The sequence below is a fragment of the Pygocentrus nattereri genome, chromosome 25, assembly GCF_015220715.1.
Source record: "Pygocentrus nattereri isolate fPygNat1 chromosome 25, fPygNat1.pri, whole genome shotgun sequence".
In the NCBI taxonomy this organism is placed as follows: Eukaryota; Metazoa; Chordata; class Actinopteri; order Characiformes; family Serrasalmidae; genus Pygocentrus; species Pygocentrus nattereri.
In genome coordinates this window covers 3,017,501-3,040,074 of record NC_051235.1, presented here as the reverse complement: position 1 = coordinate 3,040,074, position 22,574 = coordinate 3,017,501, and the positions used below count along the sequence as shown (strand labels likewise).

Here is a 22,574-nt window from a genome sequence, read left to right as displayed (position 1 = left end):
GCAATGTAGAACACAATGTATAATGTGAGCATATAGTGTACAGTGTTTGTATCTACTGTATAATGTGTTGTATACACTACATTATATACTGAACTGAGACCCTTTTTCAGACAGCAGAAGGCATCAGTGTGGAAGTGAAGTGCTCTCAGTGCTCCCAGCTGTAAGTAAGTCGGTGTTATACGCAGATCTGAGAAATATTCAGCGGGTCGGTTCAGCATCTTCACTCCTCACACACCCCTCCAGTCCATGACGACTCGGAGATGATAAAACAAAGAGAACAGAGTCACGAAATATGTCACAGCATGTGTGCGCAGTGAGAAATCACACGTCAGCAACGACTTCCTTCAGCCAGCCAGCGTGTGAGTATGTACGTCTGTGTAGGTGTGAGTGTTGCCTTCAGGTTCTGCACAGTTTTACGGTTCCATCTGGAATACTTTGCAGCATGGATGTGTGACTACAGAATGTGTCCAAACATTTTATATACAGGATCAGTTTCACATACAGTAGCATGCACAAATCAGAGGCCACCCTTTATTTATTTAATTTCCAGTTAAAATAGATATAAAGCACACATTCGTTTTTCAGAAGTTTCTGAGGAGATCCGATATAACATCTTCCACTTGCATAAAGGAGAATGTCAAAGTTAAACATGGTGCTGTCATAGGATGCCACCTTAAGTCAGTGTGTGAAATTTATGTCCTGCTAGATCTGCCCTAGACAGCTGTAAGTGCTATTATTTGTGAAATGGAAGTGTGTAGGAGCAAGAACAGCTTAAATGGTAGACCATGCAAACTCACAGAGTGAGACCACCGAGTGATGAAGTACTCAGTGCCTATCGTCTGTTGAATCTCTCACTAACAAGTTCCAAACTGCCTCTAGAAGCAACATCAGCAGAAAAACTGCACATTAGGAGCTTCAGGAAATGGGTTTCCATGACTGAGCAGCTGCACAGAAGCCTAAGATCAAAATGCACAATGCCAAGCGTCAACTAGAATGGTGTAAAGCGCTGCCAATGGACTCTGGAGCAGTGGAAATGTATTCTGTGGAGAGACCAATCAACTTCTTTATCTGTTGGTCTCATGAATGAGTCTGGGTTTGGCGAATGCCAGGAGAAATGTGCCAGCTGTAAAGTTTGGTGGAGGAGGGATGATGCTATGGGGTTGTTTATCAGGGGTTGGTCTAGAACCCTTAGTTCCAGATTCCAATCTTAATGCTTCAGCACCAAGAGATTTTGGACAATTATATGCTTCCAACTTTGTGGGAACAGTTTGGGGAAGAACCTTTTCTGTTCCAGCATGACTGAGCCCCAGTGACCAAAGCAGCTCCATAAAGACCTGGCTGGATGAGTTTGGTGTGGAAGAACTTGACTGGCCCTCACAGAGTCCTGACTTCAACCCCATCCAACACCTTTGGGATGAGCTAGAACGGAGATTGTGAGCCAGGCCTTCTCGTCCAACATCAGTGTCTGACCTTCTGGATGTACAAGTGTCCCAATACTTTTGTCCATTTAGTGTATACATGTATATATAGTAAATACATTTCTGTTTTTTTCTGATGCTGAATGTTTTAACTGTAAAGTAAGTAAATGGAAGCTGGTCTCTGGCTGTTGGGCAGTCTGTATGTATGTATACGCGCTCCTCTCTAACTGTAATACAGTTATATCACCCGTAAGCATGTGGAACCACGACCTTCAGCCTCAACAAACAACACACACACACAAACACCATAATGAGCGCAGTGTCTGAGCACTGATGCTCAATATAAATATTTAGGTTCATGTGTCCGCAGTGAGCGCTACACAACCCCCGCAGGGTCGAGCGGCAGTCACTAAACATCAGCATCAGCCAGAGAGAGAGGGAGAGGGGGAGAGAGAAAGAGAGAGAGAGGAGAGGGAGAGGGAGAGGGGGGGAGAGAGATGGAGACAGAGAGAGAGAGAGAGAGAGAGAGAGAGGAAGGGAGAGAGGAAAGGAGGAGGGGGGAGAGAGAGAAGAAGGGAGAGAGAGGGAGAGGGGGAGAGAGAGAGAGAGGAAGGGAGAGAGAGGAAGGGAGGAAGAGGGGGGAGAAAGAGAGAGGAAGGGAGAGAGAGGGAAAGGGAGAGGGGGAGAGAGAGAAAGAGAGAGGAAACGAGAGAGAGGAAGGGAGAGGGAGAGAGAGAGAGGAAGGGAGGAAGAGGGGGAGAGGGGGAGAGAGAGAGAGGAAGGGAGAGAGAGGGAGACAGAGAGAGAGGAAGGGAGAGAGAGAAAGGGAGGAAGAGAGGAGATAGAGAGAGGAAGGGAGAGAGAGGGAGAGGGGGAGAGAGAGAGGAAATGAGAGAGAGGGAGAGAGAGAGAGAGAGAGAGAGGAAGGGAGGAAGAGGGGGAGAGAGAGAGAGGAAGGGAGAGAGAGAAAGGGAGGAAGAGGGGAGATAGAGAGAGGATGGGAGAGAGAGGGAGAGGGGGAGAGAGAGAATCTGCTGTGAGAGAAGTGGGGAAGTAAAGTAAGACGTCCAGGTTTATGTTCTCTTTGGAACCGAAGGTAAATACAGAGAATCTCTCTGAATCTGCTCTGAATTATAGATCATCCCTCTGACTGCATTATTCACCACGCAGCATCTGAAACTGGAGCACAGGCCACCCTGCAAATAGCGCCTCTCTCTCTCTCTCTCTCTCTCTCTCTCTGTCTCTCAGTCTCTCTCTCTCTCTTTCTCTCTCTCTCTTTCTTTCCATTCACCTGGCTGAGAAGAACCAATGCTAAAAAAAAACCTTCTTAATAGCACAAGGTAGAACCATTGAGAAGAACCAAGACTCAAGAGAGAACGTCCCTAAGAGCTTGAGGAGGAACCACAGACTGAGAGGAACTGAGACTGGAAAGCAGAAACCCGTCAGATGCTTGCTCTATTCCTCACTTGTAAATTAACAATGATGAAGTCTTTTGGTTGTCTTGTGGAGGTTTTGTAAACCACACAGCAAAAAGTTTTCAGTGAAGTTTTCAAGTTCATGAAGGATAGTTGTTATTGTTTATATAGCCTCAGTGCGCATCATTGGAATGGAAGAACTTGGTGAAGGAAATCCAAATCCAAACCCCATCACTGCTGATGATTAACTGAGCTCATTAACAATTAGAGCAGTTCATTAAAGCTGCACTCTGGGGATTTGGAGACCTCTCTGGTGGAAACGTGTAATTGCATGCAACATGTCAGAGAACTTTGGGCCTCATTCACCAACCATTCTTAAGAATAAATTTGTTCTTAAAGCCCATCTACGCAGCTTTCATGAAGATTCTGTCATTTGCTGATGTTCTCTTATGTGCGATTTGTTCTTAGATAAGAACATAATCTACACACACTCATGAGCAAAAAGGTGAGAACAGTTCTGTGCTTCAAGAACATGTCATGAACCTGACGTAGACTTTTTCTTAGGACCTTTCTCAAGAACAAGTTTACTAGCTAAATGACGTTTGAATGGAGAAACATGAACGCTAAATATCAGACTGAATGTCGTGGGACGGAAAACGACATCATGTCTCGACAGACGTGGTTCTCTAAGTTTGCTGGTGCAGTTAGTTCAGAGTTCAGCTCCAGTCCCGAAACCCCTGAACTGCATAACTGGGTTTCTTGGCTAAAATTTCTGATATTATTAGCTGATTAATCCATTCTTGAGCTGAACGAGGTGAACAGCAGAGAGAAACACTGAACTATACAGTGCAGGGGCTCCTAACCTGGAGTGAAAGCACTGAATTAAAGGCCTGTGAGTCTCTCGTCTCTCGGCTTCTGTGGCGTCTTACAGGTGAATCATTCGCAAAGCACAGTTGATTAAAGGCGTCAAGCAGTGCAGTCGCTCCCTGATTCGGTCCTCAGAAAGGCGACGACTGTAGAGTTTGACGTCATGCGAAATGCAAGAATATTCAATTCAGCTTTTTTCAGCTTCAAGCTGTCCGAGTGCTTAACTTAGAAGTTCATGGAGTTAATTATGGAGTTAACCATGTGACCAAAATTTCAAATAAAATCAATAAATCCACAAGCAAAATGTTTAAAATGTGTGGCAAAACTGAAGTTATCAAAGCTATTTTTCCAAAAATATTTCTACTCAATTTCATTCTGATATAAATGACTCATTTGGACTGTTTTGCTTTCTCTTTTTTCCATTTGCTGATTTTACTGATATTTTTTGCTTCAGAAGTTTTTATTTATTTATTTTGCGTCCGATTTTTGGCACTTTTTCACAGGGGGTGGGGCTTAGAAGAGAGCATTCACCTGCACTCTCTACTGGTTAACTGGTTTGGAGTGACATACGGATTTGCAGCATTAGATATGAGAACATGAGACGTGTAAGTGAGAGTCATTATGTATTTATGGGGCAGTCGTGGGCTGAAGGTTAGGGGACCAGCCCTGTGACCGGAAGGTTGCCAGTTCAATCCTCTGAGCCGACAGGACGTGACTGAGTTGCCTAACCCACATAGAGCTGCCCATCGCTCTGGGCAAGTGTGCTCACTGCCCACTGTGTGTGTGTTCACTAGTGTGTATGTGGTGTCTCACTGCATGGATGGGTCAAATGAGGGGGTGAAATTTCCCCATCGTGGGACTAATAAGGGTCATTTAATCTTAATCTTAAATGCAAAGGGGCGGAGCAATACCCCCCAGCCCCTCCCGCGTCTCCACCATACCTGCAGAAGCAGCTCCCCCTCCGGCAGCCATCCGTCCACCAATCCCGTAGCTTTACTGTTGTCATGGTTACTGTTGTTGGTGTGGTTCTTGAGGGCGACTGGAGAGAGAGAGAGAGAGAGAGAGAGAGAGAGAGAGAGAGTTATTAAAACACGTACTGATGAATAACAGACGCGAGTAGACTCACAGAAACAGCTGTAGAAGGTAATTATTTAAAAATATGCGTTTAATGAGTAAACGAACAAAAAATCTGTGAATGTTTATTCTTATGATTATTTCAGTGACCTGAATATGAGAGGGAGAGGAAGAAAAGAGAAAAATAAGACAGAATGACAAGGAAGCGAGAAAAGAAAGGGGAAAAAAGGGAGAAAGAGAGAAAGATCAAAAGAAATAAAGAAAGAGGAAAAGAGGGAAAGTAAGAAAAGACAGAGGGGATGAAAGAAGAGAGAAATAAGAAAAGAGAGTGGACAGAAGAAAAGAGAGAAAGAAAGGAAAGAGAGGGCGAGAGGAGGAAAGAAAGTAGAGCGAGAAAGAGAGAAACCCCGCCACAAGTTATTTCTCATAACTTGCAGCCTCAGTATATTAACGTGTGGCCTAAATATATTATTTTTGGCCCTAATATAGCAATTTGTCTCAATATTTTAATTTGTGGCCTCTATTTATATATATATATGTATATATATATATATATATATATATATATATATATATATATATATATATTGTAAATTGTGGCCTCTATATATTAATTTGTCTTCTCAATGTAGTAAATTGTGGCCTCAGTATATTAATATGTGTCCTCAGTGCAGTAAGTTGTGTATCTTTGTCTTCAGACGGGCTGTGAACGCTGTAAGCCTGTTAACGGCTTTTCTGCTCGATAGCCCTCACTTAACCTCTTCAGTGACCTCTGACCTATCCTACAGCTTCTGCGTGTAGCCCAGCATGACCCCTGACCCCTCACTATGTCCTGGCGTGATGTAATGAGCAGAAATAAAGGGACGTCTTTTATGCTGGAAGACAAAGAGGCGGCGTCCAGACGTGAACCAGACGCAGTCTGAGACAATGAGGCCACAATGGGAACGATCAGTGTTCGATTTCTAAAAGTGTCAAACACACAAACGGCTGTAAAACTGAAGGTCAGGAGGTCGCAGGCCTTAACTGACCCACCGGTCACAACAATGAGGCTGGGTGACCTCAGCTCTCCGCTGGCCTCTCGGCCGTGAGGTTGAAGTGGAGTCGTTAATAAAAGAACTGAGAGAACAAGGTAGCAGCTGAGCTAAAACCTCCGCACACTCGTAAGAAGAGGGTTCTTCAAGGGTTCTTTAGCAAAGAAAATGATTCTCTATAGAACCACTAACACTCAGAACCCTTTGCATGATTAAAGGGTTCTTTGCATCATGAAATGGCTCTTCAGACTAATGAAGAACGCCTTGTGCATGGTTCTGTATAGAACCTTTTTAAAAAGGGTTCTGTATAGCACCAAAAAGGGTTCTTATATTGTTTCGATGTCAAGCTTGTAAGAACAGAAGAACCCTTTTTGGTGCTATACAGAACCCTTTTCAAAAATTCACACTGTACACCACATTCTCCATCAATCTGAAGAAGTATTTCACCAAGCAAAGGGTTCTTTGAGTGTGAACGGTTCTATATAGAACCACTTGGGTTAATAAAGAAGCCTTGGAGAACCATCCTGTAGGGAAACGTCAGAATTGTAGTGGCCTAAAGTTCCAGTGTAAAGAGTAAAATATTAATAATGTTTATATGATGCTAAACAATCAGCAAAGCATGGATGGAAAATATAGGAAAAACACGCTGAGTGGGCGTGGCTGAAGAGCTTGATTGACAGCTCTCTGTCCAACATTCCTAGCTTGCTCCGCCCCTCATTCAGAGATAAAACCATCATCCAGCTGTCATGTGACGCTAACTGGACGATAAAAGTCACCGAAGGATGGACAAACAAACGGACGAACAATCGACGCTGGCGCTGATAAACGAGTGAACATGCTGAGTTAGCATGCTAGCGTTTCGTTATGCTAGGCCAGCTTTAGCCTGCTAGGCTTCTCTGACTCCGAAGCCCAGTTTACACTGTAGGGAAAATCTGAGGAATATATCGGTCATTCATTGGTCAGTAGAACATTATTCAAAGCGTCTACTTAGTTCATGTTTACTGATCGCCTGCCAGAACAAGATTAGCCTCATTAGAAAGAAAACCCAGATTTAGCTTCCGCGGGTCTTACAGCTTAAGTCAATAGTGACCCAATGACCAGGTGGCACGCCCCTTTACAACCCATGCCAGTCTAGTGCTGGTCTAGCTGGCCTTCCAGCAAGGTCATGAGCAGCATTCCAGCATCCAAAACACAACTTCTGCTGGTTCTGCTGGTGACCAGTCCAAGCTAATCCGGTTTTTCTAGCAAAGAAGGCCGAATGTTTAGCATCATGCCACAACAGAGAAGCTTGGTTTAGCACTGTAGCTCGTTCTCATTGATGATGTAGGCTTAATGGAATTAATACAGCGCAGCCTCCCGTGTCTTCTGCTTCCTGTGCAAAAGTTTGTGCACCCCACCAGCGAGGCCGTCTGGAGACGCTAAGCCACCCACCCTGGCTCCTGTTCTGTTAGCAGCTAAGCTAAAACTTCTGTTCTACTGAAACAGGAATGTAGATCAACACCACACTGCCTCAGGTCTATACTGGCTAAATCTGCGGTGATCCAGTGACGCAGCACCTTCACGAGCTCAGAGGCTGAAGCTTCAGCATGGGGCAGTCGTGGGCTGGAGGTTAGGGAACTGGTCCTGTGACCGGAAGGTCGCCGGTTCGATCCCCAGATCTGACAGTACATGACCGAGGTGTCCTTGAGCAAGACACCTAACCCCCAACTGCTCCCCAGGTGCTGTGGATAGGGCTGCCCACCGCTCTGGGCAAGTGTCTGGACACACTGCCCCCTAGTGTGTGTGTGCTCATTAGTGTGTATGTGGTGTTTCACTTCACGGATGGGTTAAATGCAGAGGTGGAATTTATGGGATTAAAAAGTGTCACTTACATTTATAAGCTAGAGGACAGTGGCCAAGTTATGTTTCCGTTCAAGAGTCTTTATTGCCATTCAAGCTGAATACAAGCACACAGTGAAACGAAACGACAGCCCTCCAGCACAAGGGCAAAACAATAGAATATACACAGTGCAGACAACACAGGGCAATAAACACACAGAGCAGAACGCATGCAGCATGTGGAACTGGGCAAATTTACAAAAAAAAATTAACAAATTTACCTTTAATTAAATGTTCTTATTGATGATTAATGATATTGATCTGTGTGAAGACTCTGATCATGTTAATGATTTCTCACCATAATCATCAACAATGATTTAACAAGGCAGGAAACGAGGATTTACACTTTCAAACGATCACGTCTACGATGTTTTCACTAGCCGCCAGCAATCTTTAACATGTTTGTGCAGATTATCAATTACGTAACTTACAAAAATCAACGGTGGTGTGTGACGCGTCCTACAGCGTCTCTCCACGTTGTGCCGCTTTGCTGTTGCCGCAGGAACCTTTCACATGTTGGTGACCCCTGGCCTAACACTTGTGAGCATAGCAGTCAGTAGTAGTAACCAGTTATCCTGGTTAGCCGTAGCAGCCTTAGCCAGCAGGTTTACAGCAGTAAATAAAAGCAGCATGGCACATTAGAACGACTTTGTTTGGCGCTGTAGCTCTTTCTCAATAATAGTACGGGCTTCATGGAGTGAATCCAGCGTAACCTCCATTTATCTCTGTTGCCCGAGATAAAGTTTTCACGCCCCCACCGCAGCCATTTCAGAGCTGGAGACGCTAACCCACCCGCTCTGCTTGAGCACCACCACGGCTAAGCTAAAGCTTCTGTCGTTCTGAACCGGCCAGGACTTCACGCCAGCGACGCAGTGGCTGTAAATCTACACTGGTTGAATCTGCAGCGATCCAGTGGCGCACTGCTTCATGAGCGCAGATGCTAAAAGGTTAGCAAGGTTAGCTGTAGCAGCCTTAGCCAGCACTTTACAGCACCAAATGAAAGCACAAACACCTTATCTACTGATGAACTGCAGGTCCTCCTTGTTCCGGTCGAACATCCTAACAATCTCCATCACCATCTTCTGTAGGTTTTTCCCTTCTGCTGTAAAGTTACCAATTTGGAGATACAAGGTTTTGTTCCGACGGATGTTTGTTGTCACGATTGGCCCTTCCCAGTCCTCCATGTGCTTTTGTTTACCTCTGGTCTTGTCCATGTGCTTCCTTGTTTTGATTCCTCCCTGCTCTGCCCCCTTGTTTCTAGACTCTGCCTTTGATTGTATTCACCTGTGTCTTGTTAACCCTCGTTGTTCTTGCATTTAAGCCCTGTGTGTTCCCTTGTTAGTTACTGGCCTTTGTATGGTGTTGTTTCTTCTGGCCTCCGTCGTGTGTCTAGTCTGTGTTCGTTTTCGTCATGTCTGTCCCTCGATCTCTCTGTGTTGGCGCTGTGACCCTGGACTGTAGACCCTGATTATATATTTGGCCCTAATGTCTACTTCTACGTCATGTGGCAATAAATCAATCAGATGAGTCAACCAATCTGTGGATTGGCGATTTCACGTCACAGATGTCCAGAGCGAATAAATTTCATGTGTGTAATTTCACATTAAGTTCAACTTCGGGCCAGTCGTGGGCTGGAGGTTAGGGAACCGGCCCTGCGATCCCCAGCATCGACAGTCCTGCCCACCGCTCCGGGCAAGTGTGCTCACTGCCCCCTAGTGTGTGTGTGTGGTGTTTCACTTCACGGATGGGTTAAATGCGGAGGTGGAATTTCCCCGGTTGTGGGATTAAATAAGTATCACTTACCTTTGCGACGTTTGATGAACTCATGACAAATCACGGCCAGGCTGACCTCTGAAGGGGCGGAGCTTCATTCACTGAACTTCCAAAACGGAGGAAATGCTAAGCTAGCTTAACTGTCTGATGCACAGCCGGTCAGGAGTCTGTGTCCTTATCCGTACTCTTGTGTCTTTAGGTGAGTTAGCCAGCTTGCTGTTTGCAGCGTTAGCTCCATGGCTAACTCCAGCTAAACACAAGTTGAAGAAATATGAACAGGAAAGCTCATAACGCTCGACATGACATCGGAACTCCCGCCCTTCATGCAAAAGAGCCAGTCAGCTTGTCGATTATGCTGCAAGCACGTCAGCACTGTGCTGTGGGGAGAATATTAATAATAATAATTATTAAATATCGCTTTGTTCACTCTTGTGTCTTTACTGTTTATGGTAGGCCAGTTAGCCGGCTAACGGCTATGTAAAAAACCCATAAAAACACCACGTTGTGTTTAGAGCAGCCGCCGAACGCTCATGACAGACCGCTGCGAGGATCACAGCGCGGCGTTAGATGAAGCCGATGGATTATAAGCTATTTCAGCCCAGCACACACCGAGATTGGCTCTGTTCACAGGCCGCACTGTAGCAGGTCACTGCACATCGAGCCCCGGGCTGTGTACAGTCAGCAGAGACTCGGCCATCGATTAGTCATGCCTAATAAACTTGTGGCTCGGCGGCTCTGGAGCGATTAGCGGAGTCTTACATTGCGGCTGGTGTAATGAAGGCAGAACGACGGCGGGCAGCAAACATCCAAACAAACTCACAGTCCAGTGAACACACTCAGAGGGGAATTCCGCAATTCTGCCAAAACCTCTGAGGTGTCATTCAGAGCAGTTTGTGGTGAAATAGTTTACTGTATAGACTCAGATCTCTTTACAGTGGTGGTGATAGGAACCAGGAGTCACTATGACTAATACAACCATGTTATATGGAATGTTGATGATGGTGAAATCATCAAACATTTGGGACTATTTTGCCTCACAACTCCCTACATGTACCTCTCCACCGAAAATAGATTTTAAAATTACATTTAAAAAATTTACCAAAATCTTCTGGAAATATAGAGGTTAAAAAGTGTTACTAGGACACTGATATGATGTCCCATGGGGCTGTTAGGGTGTTAGGCGTTGGAGGCGATGTCCCAGGTGGTTGTTAAGGTGATATTAGACCATTGATAGATGTCCCAGGTGATTGTTAAGGTGATATTAGACCATTGATAGATGTCCCAGGTGGTTGTTAAGTTGATATTAGACCATTGATAGATGTCCCAGGTGGTTGTTAAGGTGATATTAGACCATTGATAGATGTCCCAGGTGATTGTTAAGGTGATATTAGACCATTGATAGATGTCCCAGGTGGTTGTTAAGTTGATATTAGACCATTGATAGATGTCCCAGGTGGTTGTTAAGGTGATATTAGACCATTGATAGATGTCGCATGTGGTTGATATGTAGTTGGTAGGCCATTGATATAATGTCCCAGGTGGTTACTAAGCTGTTGTAAGACCACTGATATGTCCTAGGTGATTATTAAGTTGTTGCTAGGCTGCTGAATTAAGAACCATTTGTCACTGTGTTCGCATGCTGTGAAATTAGACCTCTGCATTTAACCCATCCATGCAGTGAAACAATCACATACATTCACACTAGTGAACACACACACTAGGGGGCAGTGAGCACACTTGCCCAAAGCAGTGGGCAGCCCTATCCACGGCAGCCGGGGAGCAATTAGGGGTTAGGTGTCTTGCTCAAGGACACTTCAATCGTGGACTGTCAGCTGAGGGGATCGAACCCGCAGCCTTCTGGTCACAGGGCCAGTTCCCTTACCTCCAGCCCACGGCTGCAATGTCCCAGGTGATCACTAAGTTGCTAGGCCATTGATATGATGTTCCATGTGGGTGTTAAGGTGTTTGGCCATTGATATGATGTTCCATGTGGGTGTTAAGGTGTTTGGCCATTGATATGATGTCCCATGTGGGTGTTAAGGTGTTGTTAGGCCATTGATATGACGTCCCAAGTGGGTGTTAAAGTGTTTGGCCATTGATATGATGTCCCAAGTGGGTATTAAAGTGTTATTAGGCCATTGATATGATGTTCCATGTGGTTAAGGTGTTGTTAGGCCACTGATATGATGTCCCAGGTGGTTCATAAAATGTTGCTAGGCCTTTACTATGATAGCCAAGCTGGTTGCAGAGGTGTTTCTGGGCCTTTGCTGTGGTATCCCAGGAGAATCACTGCAAATTTTGCACCATAGAATAATAATAAGAGAATAATGAACCTGGCTTCCCATGATACTGGCCCTTTAAACGCTATTACATGGATAGTCTTCTGTATGCATCGTATCGGCTCTTTAAGGCCGTTCCTGTGAGTCAGTCTCTCTCTCGCTCCTGCCAGAATGAATGAGTGAAGCCGGGAAGACAGGAGCAATAAGCGCAGGAGAGGGGAAAGAAGCAGAAGACGGGGGTGGAGGGGTAGAAAGAGAGAACCCATGTTCAGCATCAAATATTCACAAAGCCACCACTCTGTAAAGTGTCACACCGCGGTGATGTCACCAGAGCAGGGGGCGGGGCTTAGGGAGGAGGCCGGTTCCGATTGGCTGACCGGTGCTCTGGATAAGTGGTGTAACCGAGGGAGAACAGAAGCAGCCAACAAACGATCAAAACATCAAAACAGACTAAAGTCAGACTGCACAGACCAGCGCCGAGCGCGCTCAGCCATGCACTCTACATCTCATGCGCTGGTGGATAGAAATAGAACTAGGTTTTAAATATTTGAGGAAAATGTAAATTTTAGGCCTCAGTTTCAGATTTTAAAGTGCATTAAATTCCGTAAAGGCAGTGTGTGATATCTGTAGTATTAAATATAGATGGACTGTCCTGCCGAATTAGTTCAAACCGAGGTTCCGTAGTAATAAAAAGGACTTCAAAAAAACTATAAGCAATCAGATCTTAGATGTTTACAAGGATTATGTTATGATTTATTTAAACCCAAGGCTTTTAAAGAGATAGCAATAAACTAAATATATACACAATCATCATTTATAGAGCTCTTTCTATTGGGAGATGTCTGGGAGAAATTTACACTTGTGAACATGATACTTACATTTTTATGTTTAAGACCTTTTGGATTTTTTTAATAAAGAAAAATTTTTAAATAAAAGAAAAAAACAAAATACAAAAAAACCTATTGGAGCAGAAGGTGAGGCTGCATCCCTGTCCCTCATGGCCACATGGTGAGCAGTTAGATCCCATTGTTTTGAAGTGAATGTGTCCCAAAGTCTGAAAATCAGCTTGGAGCATTAAGAATCGTCATATTTTCTGCAATTACATGTATTTATGTGTTTTAACGTGAAACGTGATGATTTTATGTGTGCACAGCTGTTCAGAGCTATGTTTGTTTGTTGTTTTGATGTGACGTATGTTTGCTTTCATCCTTTGTCTGAAATGTCTTTGTAAGTGCAACGTAGCATTACCATTACCCTTCAGTGGAACTAAGCTCAAACCAGCCCATTATTCCTCCTCCACCAAACTTTACAGTCAGCACTCTGCATTCCGGTAGGTAATGTTCTTCTGGCATCCACCAAACCCAGATTCATCATCAGACTGCCGAATGATGAAGTGTGATTCACATGCTCCAGAGTCCAGTGGCATTGCTTTACACCCCTCCAGCCGACACTTGGCATTGTGCATAATGATCTTAGGCTTGTGTGCAGCCACTCAGCCATGGGAACCCACTCCATGAAGCTCCTGACACACAGTTTGTATGCTGTTGTTGCTTCCTAGGGCAGTTTGGAACTCTGTAGTGAGTGATACAACAGAGGACAGGCTATTTTTATGCATTACAGCACTCGGCAGCCTCGCATTGTGAGTTTGTGTGATCTACAGCTTTGTGGCTGAGCTGTTGATGATTCCTTTGCACAATAATAGCACTTACAGTTGTCTGGGGCAGATCTAGCATGGCTGAAATTTCAGAAGCTAACATGTGGAAGGGGTCCTACACAGTGCCACATTTAAAGTCCCTGAGCTCTTCAGTACAACCCTCTCCTGCCAGTGTTTGTCTGTGGAGACTGAATGGCTATGCTTGATTTTATGCACGTTAGCAATGAGTGTGGCTGAAACACCTGAATTCTGTAATTATTAGGGGTATATCTTGCTGTATGCTGCGCAGGCACTCTGCCACTTATGAAGAATATAAAAAAGGATGACTCCTCTGACCAGACCCCTCTTTTTCACATCTGTTTTGGCCACTGCTGGTCTGTTTACACCACCGACATCTCAGATGGTCATTGGCCTTTGTACTGAGGGGTTTATACACTGCGGTTCTGCTGTAATATCCCTCTCAGCGGACTGTTCCTGCATTGATGTTCTCAAGTCAAATGAGGAGCAGCTGCTCTTACATATTGCACTGATACATGAGCATTGCACTCACTACATGTTCACTTTCAGCCACACTTTCCAACGCTGTCCACCAGGAGCCCAAACAGATCCCCTCCACGTTCCTCTGCTCCCACATTTGCACTGAGACATTAAACATGCCGGACCAAACCAGCAATAATAAATGATTTATTAAAGAGGGGCGGAGAGAGTTGGCCATTAAGGCGGGGCAAAGGATGGATGGGGGAGGAGTAGATACACCAGAGCAGAATGGCCTCTAAATTATTCATAACATTAAGCCTTTTTATTTTAACTCAGTCAAGTAACGTTTATTACGGGGTTATGTTTTTCCCCTCTCCCTAATTAAATTTGGCCTGTGGAGTAATAGCTTTTCCATGTTGGTCAGCAAAATGGATCAGCATGTGGAATTGGAGCTTTTTGTGAGCTACTGCATTTTCTATCACTGTATAAGAGAAGCTTCAATCTGCTTTAATTGAGTCTGTTCTACAGTTTCTCATTAGGCTGAATGAATAACCGAATCTAAATGTAGGTATTGTGATATAAATCGAGTCTGTTCTACAGTTTCTCATTAGACTGAATGAATAACCGACTCTAAATGTAGGTATTGTGATATAAATCGAGTCTGTTCTACAGTTTCTCATTAGACTGAATGAATAACCGACTCTAAATGTAGGTATTGTGATATAAACCGAGTCTGTTCTACAGTTTCTCATTAGGCTGAATGAATAACCGACTCTAAATGTAGGTATTGTGATATAAACCGAGTCCGTTCTACAGTTTCTCATTAGGTTGAATGAATAACCGACTCTAAATGTAGGTATTGTGATATAAACCGAGTCCGTTCTACAGTTTCTCATTAGGCTGAATGAATAACCGACTCTAAATGTAGGTATTGTGATATAAACCGAGTCCGTTCTACAGTTTCTCATTAGGCTGAATGAATAACCGACTCTAAATGTAGGTATTGTGATATAAACCGAGTCCGTTCTACAGTTTCTCATTAGACTGAATGAATAACCGACTCTAAGTGTAGGTATTGTGATATAAATCGAGTCCGTTCTACAGTTTCTCATTAGACTGAATGAATAACCGGCTCTAAATGTAGGTATTGTGATATAAACCGAGTCCGTTCTACAGTTTCTCATTAGACTGAATGAATAACCGACTCTAAATGTAGGTATTGTGATATAAACCGAGTCCGTTCTACAGTTTCTCATTAGGCTGAATGAATAACCGACTCTAAATGTAGGTATTGTGATATAAACCGAGTCCGTTCTACAGTTTCTCATTAGACTGAATGAATAACCGACTCTAAATGTAGGTATTGTGATATAAACCGAGTCCGTTCTACAGTTTCTCATTAGACTGAATGAATAACCGACTCTAAATGTAGGTATTGTGATATAAACCGAGTCCGTTCTACACTTTCTCATTAGGCTGAATGAATAACCGACTCTAAATGTAGGTATTGTGATATAAACCGAGTCCGTTCTACAGTTTCTCATTAGACTGAATGAATAACCGACTCTAAGTGTAGGTATTGTGATATAAACCGAGTCCGTTCTACAGTTTCTCATTAGACTGAATGAATAACCGGCTCTAAATGTAGGTATTGTGATATAAACCGAGTCTTTTCTACAGTTTCTCATTAGGCTGAATGAATAACCGAGTCTAAATGTAGGTATTGTGATATAAACCGAGTCTGTTCTACAGTTTCTCATTAGACTGAATGAATAACCGGCTCTAAATGTAGGTGTTGTGATATAAACCGAGTCTTTTCTACAGTTTATCATTAGGCTGAATGAATAACCGACTCTAAATGTAGGTATTGTGACATAAACCGAGTCTGTTCTAAAGTTTCTCATTAGGCTGAATGAATAACCGACTCCAAATGTAGGTATTGTGATATAAACCGAGTCTTTTCTACAGTTTCTCATTAGGCTGAATGAATAACCGACTCTAAATGTAGGTATTGTGATATAAACCGAGTCCGTTCTACAGTTTCTCATTAGGCTGAATGAATAACCGGCTCTAAATGTAGGTATTGTGATATAAACCGAGTCCGTTCTACAGTTTCTCATTAGGCTGAATGAATAACCGGCTCTAAATGTAGGTATTGTGATATAAACCGAGTCTGTTCTACAGTTTCTCATTAGGCTGAATGAATAACCGGCTCTAAATGTAGGTATTGTGATATAAACCGAGTCCGTTCTACAGTTTCTCATTAGACTGAATGAATAACCGGCTCTAAATGTAGGTATTGTGATATAAACCGAGTCCGTTCTACAGTTTCTCATTAGGCTGAATGAATAACCGGCTCTAAATGTAGGTATTGTGATATAAACCGAGTCCGTTCTACAGTTTCTCATTAGACTGAATGAATAACCGGCTCTAAATGTAGGTATTGTGATATAAACCGAGTCTGTTCTACAGTTTCTCATTAGACTGAATGAATAACCGACTCTAAATGTAGGTATTGTGATATAAACCGAGTCTGTTCTACAGTTTCTCATTAGACTGAATGAATAACCGGCTCTAAATGAAGGTATTGTGATATAAACCGAGTCTGTTCTACAGTTTCTCATTAGGCTGAATGAATAACCGGCTCTAAATGTAGGTATTGTGATATAAACCGAGTCTGTTCTACAGTTTCTCATTAGGCTGAATGAATAAACGGCTCTAAATGTAGGTATTGTGATATAAACCGAGTCTGTTCTACAGTTTCTCATTAGACTGAATGAATAACCGGCTCTAAATGTAGGTATTGTGATATAAACCGAGTCCGTTCTACAGTTTCTCATTAGGCTGAATGAATAACCGGCTCTAAATGTAGGTATTGTGATATAAACCGAGTCTGTTCTACAGTTTCTCATTAGACTGAATGAATAACCGGCTCTAAATGTAGGTATTGTGATATAAACCGAGTCTGAGTAAATATGAATTAGTAACCACCTGCTTCTACAATAAGTCACTGTAAATTTGCAGATGAAGTGTGCACATGTGCTTATGTAAAGAGTGCAGGAGCACACATGATCACACGCACACATAGAACTCTTTGTTTCTGTTCACATGACCTCTGATTTTCATGAGTCACTGATCATGAGCTCTTTTCTCACTACTTCCCAGTGAGTGCATAGCGAAGACACATTAAATAGTAAATCTATTTTAATCTTTACTCAAACAAAGACAGTATAATGATAAGATTAGTTTACATATTTAATTGTTTTACCTTAATAGCTGCATTGTTTTTGTGCATATACACTCATTCGGAATGAAACTGAAGCCTGCCACACATTCCAAGAAAACTGCATTTAAACGAGCATCTAGGAAAGGCCTAGTCCCTAATGAGCGAGGATGTGTGGAGGCTTGCCACTTTGCCAAAACATGCGTGTAGTGCTTTAGTTCTGTTCTATCTGTTATGAAAGGCTTTTTCTTTGTCAAACCTGATTGTTTTTAGTTGGGGGTTACTACTGTACTTCTGTTACCAATGAGACTAAACAAAATTCGAGACTTATTGCATTCGTACCCCAGAGACTTGAGATTTGACTCAGGCTCCCTCCCAGGGTTATAAGACTGGCTTTAGACTCTGAATCCAGAAACTCAAGATTTGACCTAGACTCAGACACCAAGGACTGAAGACTTGACTCAGGCCCTCCTAGAGATGCAAGACTTGACAAAGACTCGGACCCCAGAAACTCAAGACTTGATCCAGATCCAGACCCCAGAGACTCAAGACCAGACTTAGACCACAGAAACTTCAGACTTGACTCAACTTGGATCCCAGAGACTCACAGCACTCAAGACTTGACTCAGACTCAACTTGGACTCAAGACTCTAGAGACTCGAGACTCGACTTGGACCCTAGAGACTCAAGACTCAACTCACACCCTAGAGACTTGAGACTCAAATCAGCCTCGGATTTCAGAGACTCAAGACTCAACTAGAACTCAGACCCCAGAGAATTAAGATTTAACTCCAACTTGGACCCCAGAGACTTGAGACTTGAGAGTTAACTCACACCTCAACTTGGACTCTGATCTTAGAGACTCAAGACTCAACTTGGTCTGAGACCCCAGAGGCTTGAGATTCAACTCGGGCAGCAGAAACTTGAGACTCAACTCTCACTCAGGTCCCAGAGACTGGAAAATTGGCTTGGACTTCAACCCCAGAGACTCAGCTTGGACTTTTGTACATTTGCTTTTAGAAGTAGGCTAATCTAGTGCTGGCGACACCACACTCTTTCAGACATGACTGTGAGCTATTCTTCCAAGAAGCCTCCATTAGCACTGAGCTGCAAATTAGCTTACTACAGTTTAGTGTATCAGCCACATCCTCACAAGCAGCTGTTCAAAAGCAGACCACATACACACTCTGAATCTGGTTTGGAACAGGGGGTGGACAAAATAACAGAAACACTACATGAAATACACATACTGGTTGGCCATTTTATCAGAAACACATTTTATACATTTACAGACTGTATCATACAGTTTATAAGGCCCTCTTTACCCAATACATCAATGGAAAGGACCACCACTGACCACACTGGATGTGGATGGTGCTCTAACCTAAAATATTCTTCCAAGAGCAGCTCTGTGGTCAGAAACTGACCACAGATGAAGAAGAATGAAACAAATCATCCACATTAACAGATGAGATACAGTCTCTAACTGTATACCATCAAGGGGGAGCTCCAAGAGAGAGGTTTCTGATAAAGTGGCCAGGGAAAGTAAACATTACAAACAGACCTTAACCAGCTGATTGATCTGTTTGTCCTAAGAATTAGGTTCTTCCAGAACAGCTGCACGACTACAGACCCTCAGTTCAGATCCGAATCCCCCAACAGGCCTTTAAAGCCTCTCAGTAATGAGAGAAATGATAAAACCAGCCAGCAAATCTTTAAAGGATTGTGTTAGTGTGATGGAAAAGGATAATAAATTTCTTTCCTCTGTGACATTGCCATGGTATTTCATAAACAGGACGATGATGAAGACTTTGAGCTGAAAAAGTGGAATGGTTTTGGATCCCTTCTGACACATGACCTGTCAGGGAGAGAATGAGGACCAACTAGGTCCAGATGTGGCCCCCCCAACCCCTATTTACACAGTGAATGTAGTTACATCACACTGCTTTCTGCATTCCACATGTCGCCAACTGTGTGGGACTCAAATCAACCTCTACATTCCTCTGCTTTCTTCAAAGAGTCATGCCAAGGACCTCTTGATTTGTCCTAAATTGAAGGAAATGTAAATATACTGTAGCTGATCATGTACTTATGTAATCACACACACATCTTTAAAGCCGCATCTCCTGGGTTGCGGGAGCCTATCCTAGCGATCATTGGGTGGAAAGCAGGATACACCCTGGACAGGTCACCAGTCCATCGCAGAGCAGACAGACATACACATTTACTCACACCTAGGGGCAATTCAACATGTCCAGTACATGCCTTTAGAGGGAAGCCAGAGAACCTGGAGGAAACCCACTCAGACACAGGGAGAACATGCAAACTCCACACTGAAAGGAACCTGGTTACCCGGCCGGGGAATCGAACCCAGGCCCTACTTGCTGCGAGGCGACAGCGCTACCCACCTCGCCACCGTGCTGCCTTTATGTAATCACATTTTATTGAAATGCAAGCTTAAATTATAGCAAAACATCAAAGGTGACTTAAGAATTAAAATCAGATTTGGCCTCAAATAAGCTCACAGGCTGACAGGCAAATAAGCTCTCGAATACTAGCAGCTAGCAGGAGCTAACTTTAATTGCTGTGCTATGCAGTATTCTGTAGCTTAGCATTGCATCCCTCAGCCTGTTACACTTGAACTTAACAATTTCTCAGTTGCATCAAGCTCATCTGTAAAAAGTCTGGGTGTCATGATGGACCCTGATCTGTCCTTCAATGCACACATAACTACTATCACTAGAACAGCCTTCCTGCATCTCCGCAATATCGCTAGATTAAGAAATGCATGATCTCTACAGGACGCAGAAAAGCTAGTTCATGCATTTATTACTTCAAGGCTGGATCACTGTAATGCCCTGCTGTCTGGATGTCCCAGCAAAAGCCTCAAGAAGCTTCAGCTAGTCCAGAACGCTGCAGCCAGAGTCTCACAAGAACCAGAGAGCTCGACCATATCAGCCCAGTTTTATCAGCCCTGCACTGGTTACCAGTTAAACTTCACACTGATTATAAAATCCTATTACTGACCTATAAAGCTCTAAACGGACTCACCCCTCAGTACCTGAGTGACCTTCTCTCCCACTATGAACCATCACGCCTATTTAGATCACAAGGTGCTGCTCACTACTGGTACCTAGAACTAATAAAGCTCCATCAGGGGCGGAGCTTCTCATACAAAGCTCCCCAGCTCTGGAATAATCTCCCTGTTAATGTTCGAGACTCAGACTCAGCCTCAGTCTTTAAGTCTAGGCTTAAAACTTACTTGTACAGTCGAGTCTTCGGTGATTAGTCTCCCTGTCAGGTCTGGACCTGCTGGAGTCTCTGCTGCTCTGTTATACTGTAATCTGTGGTCAGCCACTCTTTACAGAACTGACTCTGTGTTTTCCTTTCTTTGCCAAGTTGATCAGCTGCCCGTCCTGTGCATCTGATGCTGCTGCCTCTTCTGCCTTGATTGGCTGCCACTGCTCACCAGCCTTCTGGACTGGCTTGACCACCATTGAGCTTCTTGCTGTACAGTGCTGTACAGTCCTCACCCTCAGATGCTGCTGCTGCTAATCATAAACTAATCAAATTAACCAGTGCCCACCTGTTTTTCCCGCTTTGTACTATAATAATATAATACTTTATACTAAGGCTGCTTGCTGTCCTGTGTTGACCAGAGGAAGACGGGTTCCCCTTCAGAGTCTTGGTTCTTATCAAGGATTCTTGCTCCTGCCCTTAGGGAGGTTTTCCTTGCCACTGTCGCCACTGGCGACGCTCATGGGGGCTCGGACCCGGATTTTCTTTCTGTAATGCTGATTTTTTTCTGTAAAGCTGCTTTGCCTTATCAGTTTGACGAAATTCACAATTTCACATTGTTTTCATTCAACAATGTTCTTTCGCTACAACACCCACTATACACTTCGTACATACATCATACAACTGTTGGGAATCCCTGCAGCGTCAACCTATCCTGACTACTAGCCTAGCCACCAAGCTATAATAAATACAACCAAGCTAGGATTAGTGCAACTGATTTGAACCGGAAAACCCGATTTGTACCAAGCGTGTGTGAAAATGTACGTCATTTCCGCTACTGTTTCACAGCTGCTGCCTGACATCGGCTGTGTAACGTAACTAATGCTGCCTACTCCTACAGTACTGTGAGGAACTGAGGCAGGCAGGCATGAAGGCTGCATTGCTAACAGCTAGCAGTGAAGTGTTGTCTTTGCAACAGTGTGGTGTATCGCAATACCACCTTCATCTTCCTGTGTAAACTGATCAAATTGTAAGTCGCTCTGGATAAGAGCTTCAGCCAAATGCCATGAATGTAAATGTATGCTGACATGCTTTGGCTGCGCATGCGTGGTCCAAATTGGGTTTCTGGTTCAAATCGGGCAGTGACACAACTCTTACCTCGGTCATATTTCATTCAGCAAAAACGGAGACCAGAGTCAAGTCCCTTTACCCTTTCAGCCAGAGAAGGAGCCAAACTGAGGCACCATATCTACATAGCCAGGCTGCAGCATTGCTAACTTCACCTTCCAGGCTCATTTGTGGTTTGAGTAGCCTATTTCCCAAACTGTAAATATGGAACTAGTATTCGTTTGAAGATTCAGTGCTGTCTTCACAAACTCAACAGTCAACGGCCAACCACGGAAACTAACCCTGCTAGAAAAACTAGCTTACGCTAGCATGGCTGGTCACCAGTAAAACCAGTCTATCCCTGCTGAAGCAACTCGTAGAAACCAAAGTTGGTTCCTGGTGGTGTCCAATAGTCAGTAATAGTATTTAGTGTTTTCCTGATGGGTTGATCAAAATGTAAAGGGTTCTAATGGTTAAACAAGTTTCCTGGGACTGATCCCAGATGAATTTGATGGTTTTTTAAAGGTGTCCCACAGGAAATTAATGGGCTGTTATGGTAACCATTAAGCCAACAGGGATGTTGTGTTTTGGTTGCTCGTATGCTGGTCAACCAGCATGACCGTACTGGGTGACCAGCTAAACTTACGCCAGACCAGCTCACAAATTACGGAATTCATGCATGTCTAAGCTGTTTCTTTTAAACAGAGCTGCCAAAAGCATTGTAGAAATAACCGATAACTAGCTAGGTAGCCAAGCTAGCTAGCTACAACCCCTAGCTAGACAAACAAAGCTGTCATCTGAGCAGCCTTAAAAAGTGCATACTGAAAGCAAGAGAGCCAACCAAAAACACACACCCTGTACTTCCACTAACTGGCCACTTTATTAGAAACACCAGCCTTGTGCTTCCACTAACTGGCCACTTTATTAGAAACACCAGCCTTGTGCTTCCACTTAATGGCCACTTTATTAAAAACACCAACCTTGTGTTTCCACTAACTGGCCATTTTATTGGAAACACTCACCATGTGCTTTTCTGCTCACTGGCCACTTTATCAGAAACACCGACCTGGTGTTTATGCTCGTTGGCCACTTTATTGGAAACACTATCTTGTGCTGTTCGGTATTGCTGCTTGCCAAATAG

General features: G+C 43.7%; 1 protein-coding gene across 2 annotated transcripts in view; it reads right to left on the bottom strand.

Moving 5' to 3' along the window:
- ahr1b (aryl hydrocarbon receptor 1b) overlaps positions 1-22,574 on the bottom strand; it is a 68,915-nt gene that overhangs the window by 33,514 nt on the left and 12,827 nt on the right. Inside the window, exons 1-2 of one of the 2 annotated variants that reach the window (XM_037534431.1) lie at positions 9,487-9,625; positions 4,642-4,739 (exon numbers count right to left, since the gene is read on the bottom strand). Coding sequence is in view for 1 of the 2 variants with exons in the window: in XM_017681729.2 (XP_017537218.2) it covers positions 4,642-4,739 (98 nt within the window). In the remaining variant the exon portion in view is untranslated. Of the gene's footprint in view, positions 1-4,641; positions 4,740-9,486; positions 9,626-22,574 lie in introns of those variants that run through there. The other variant, XM_017681729.2, reaches the window with a different exon arrangement.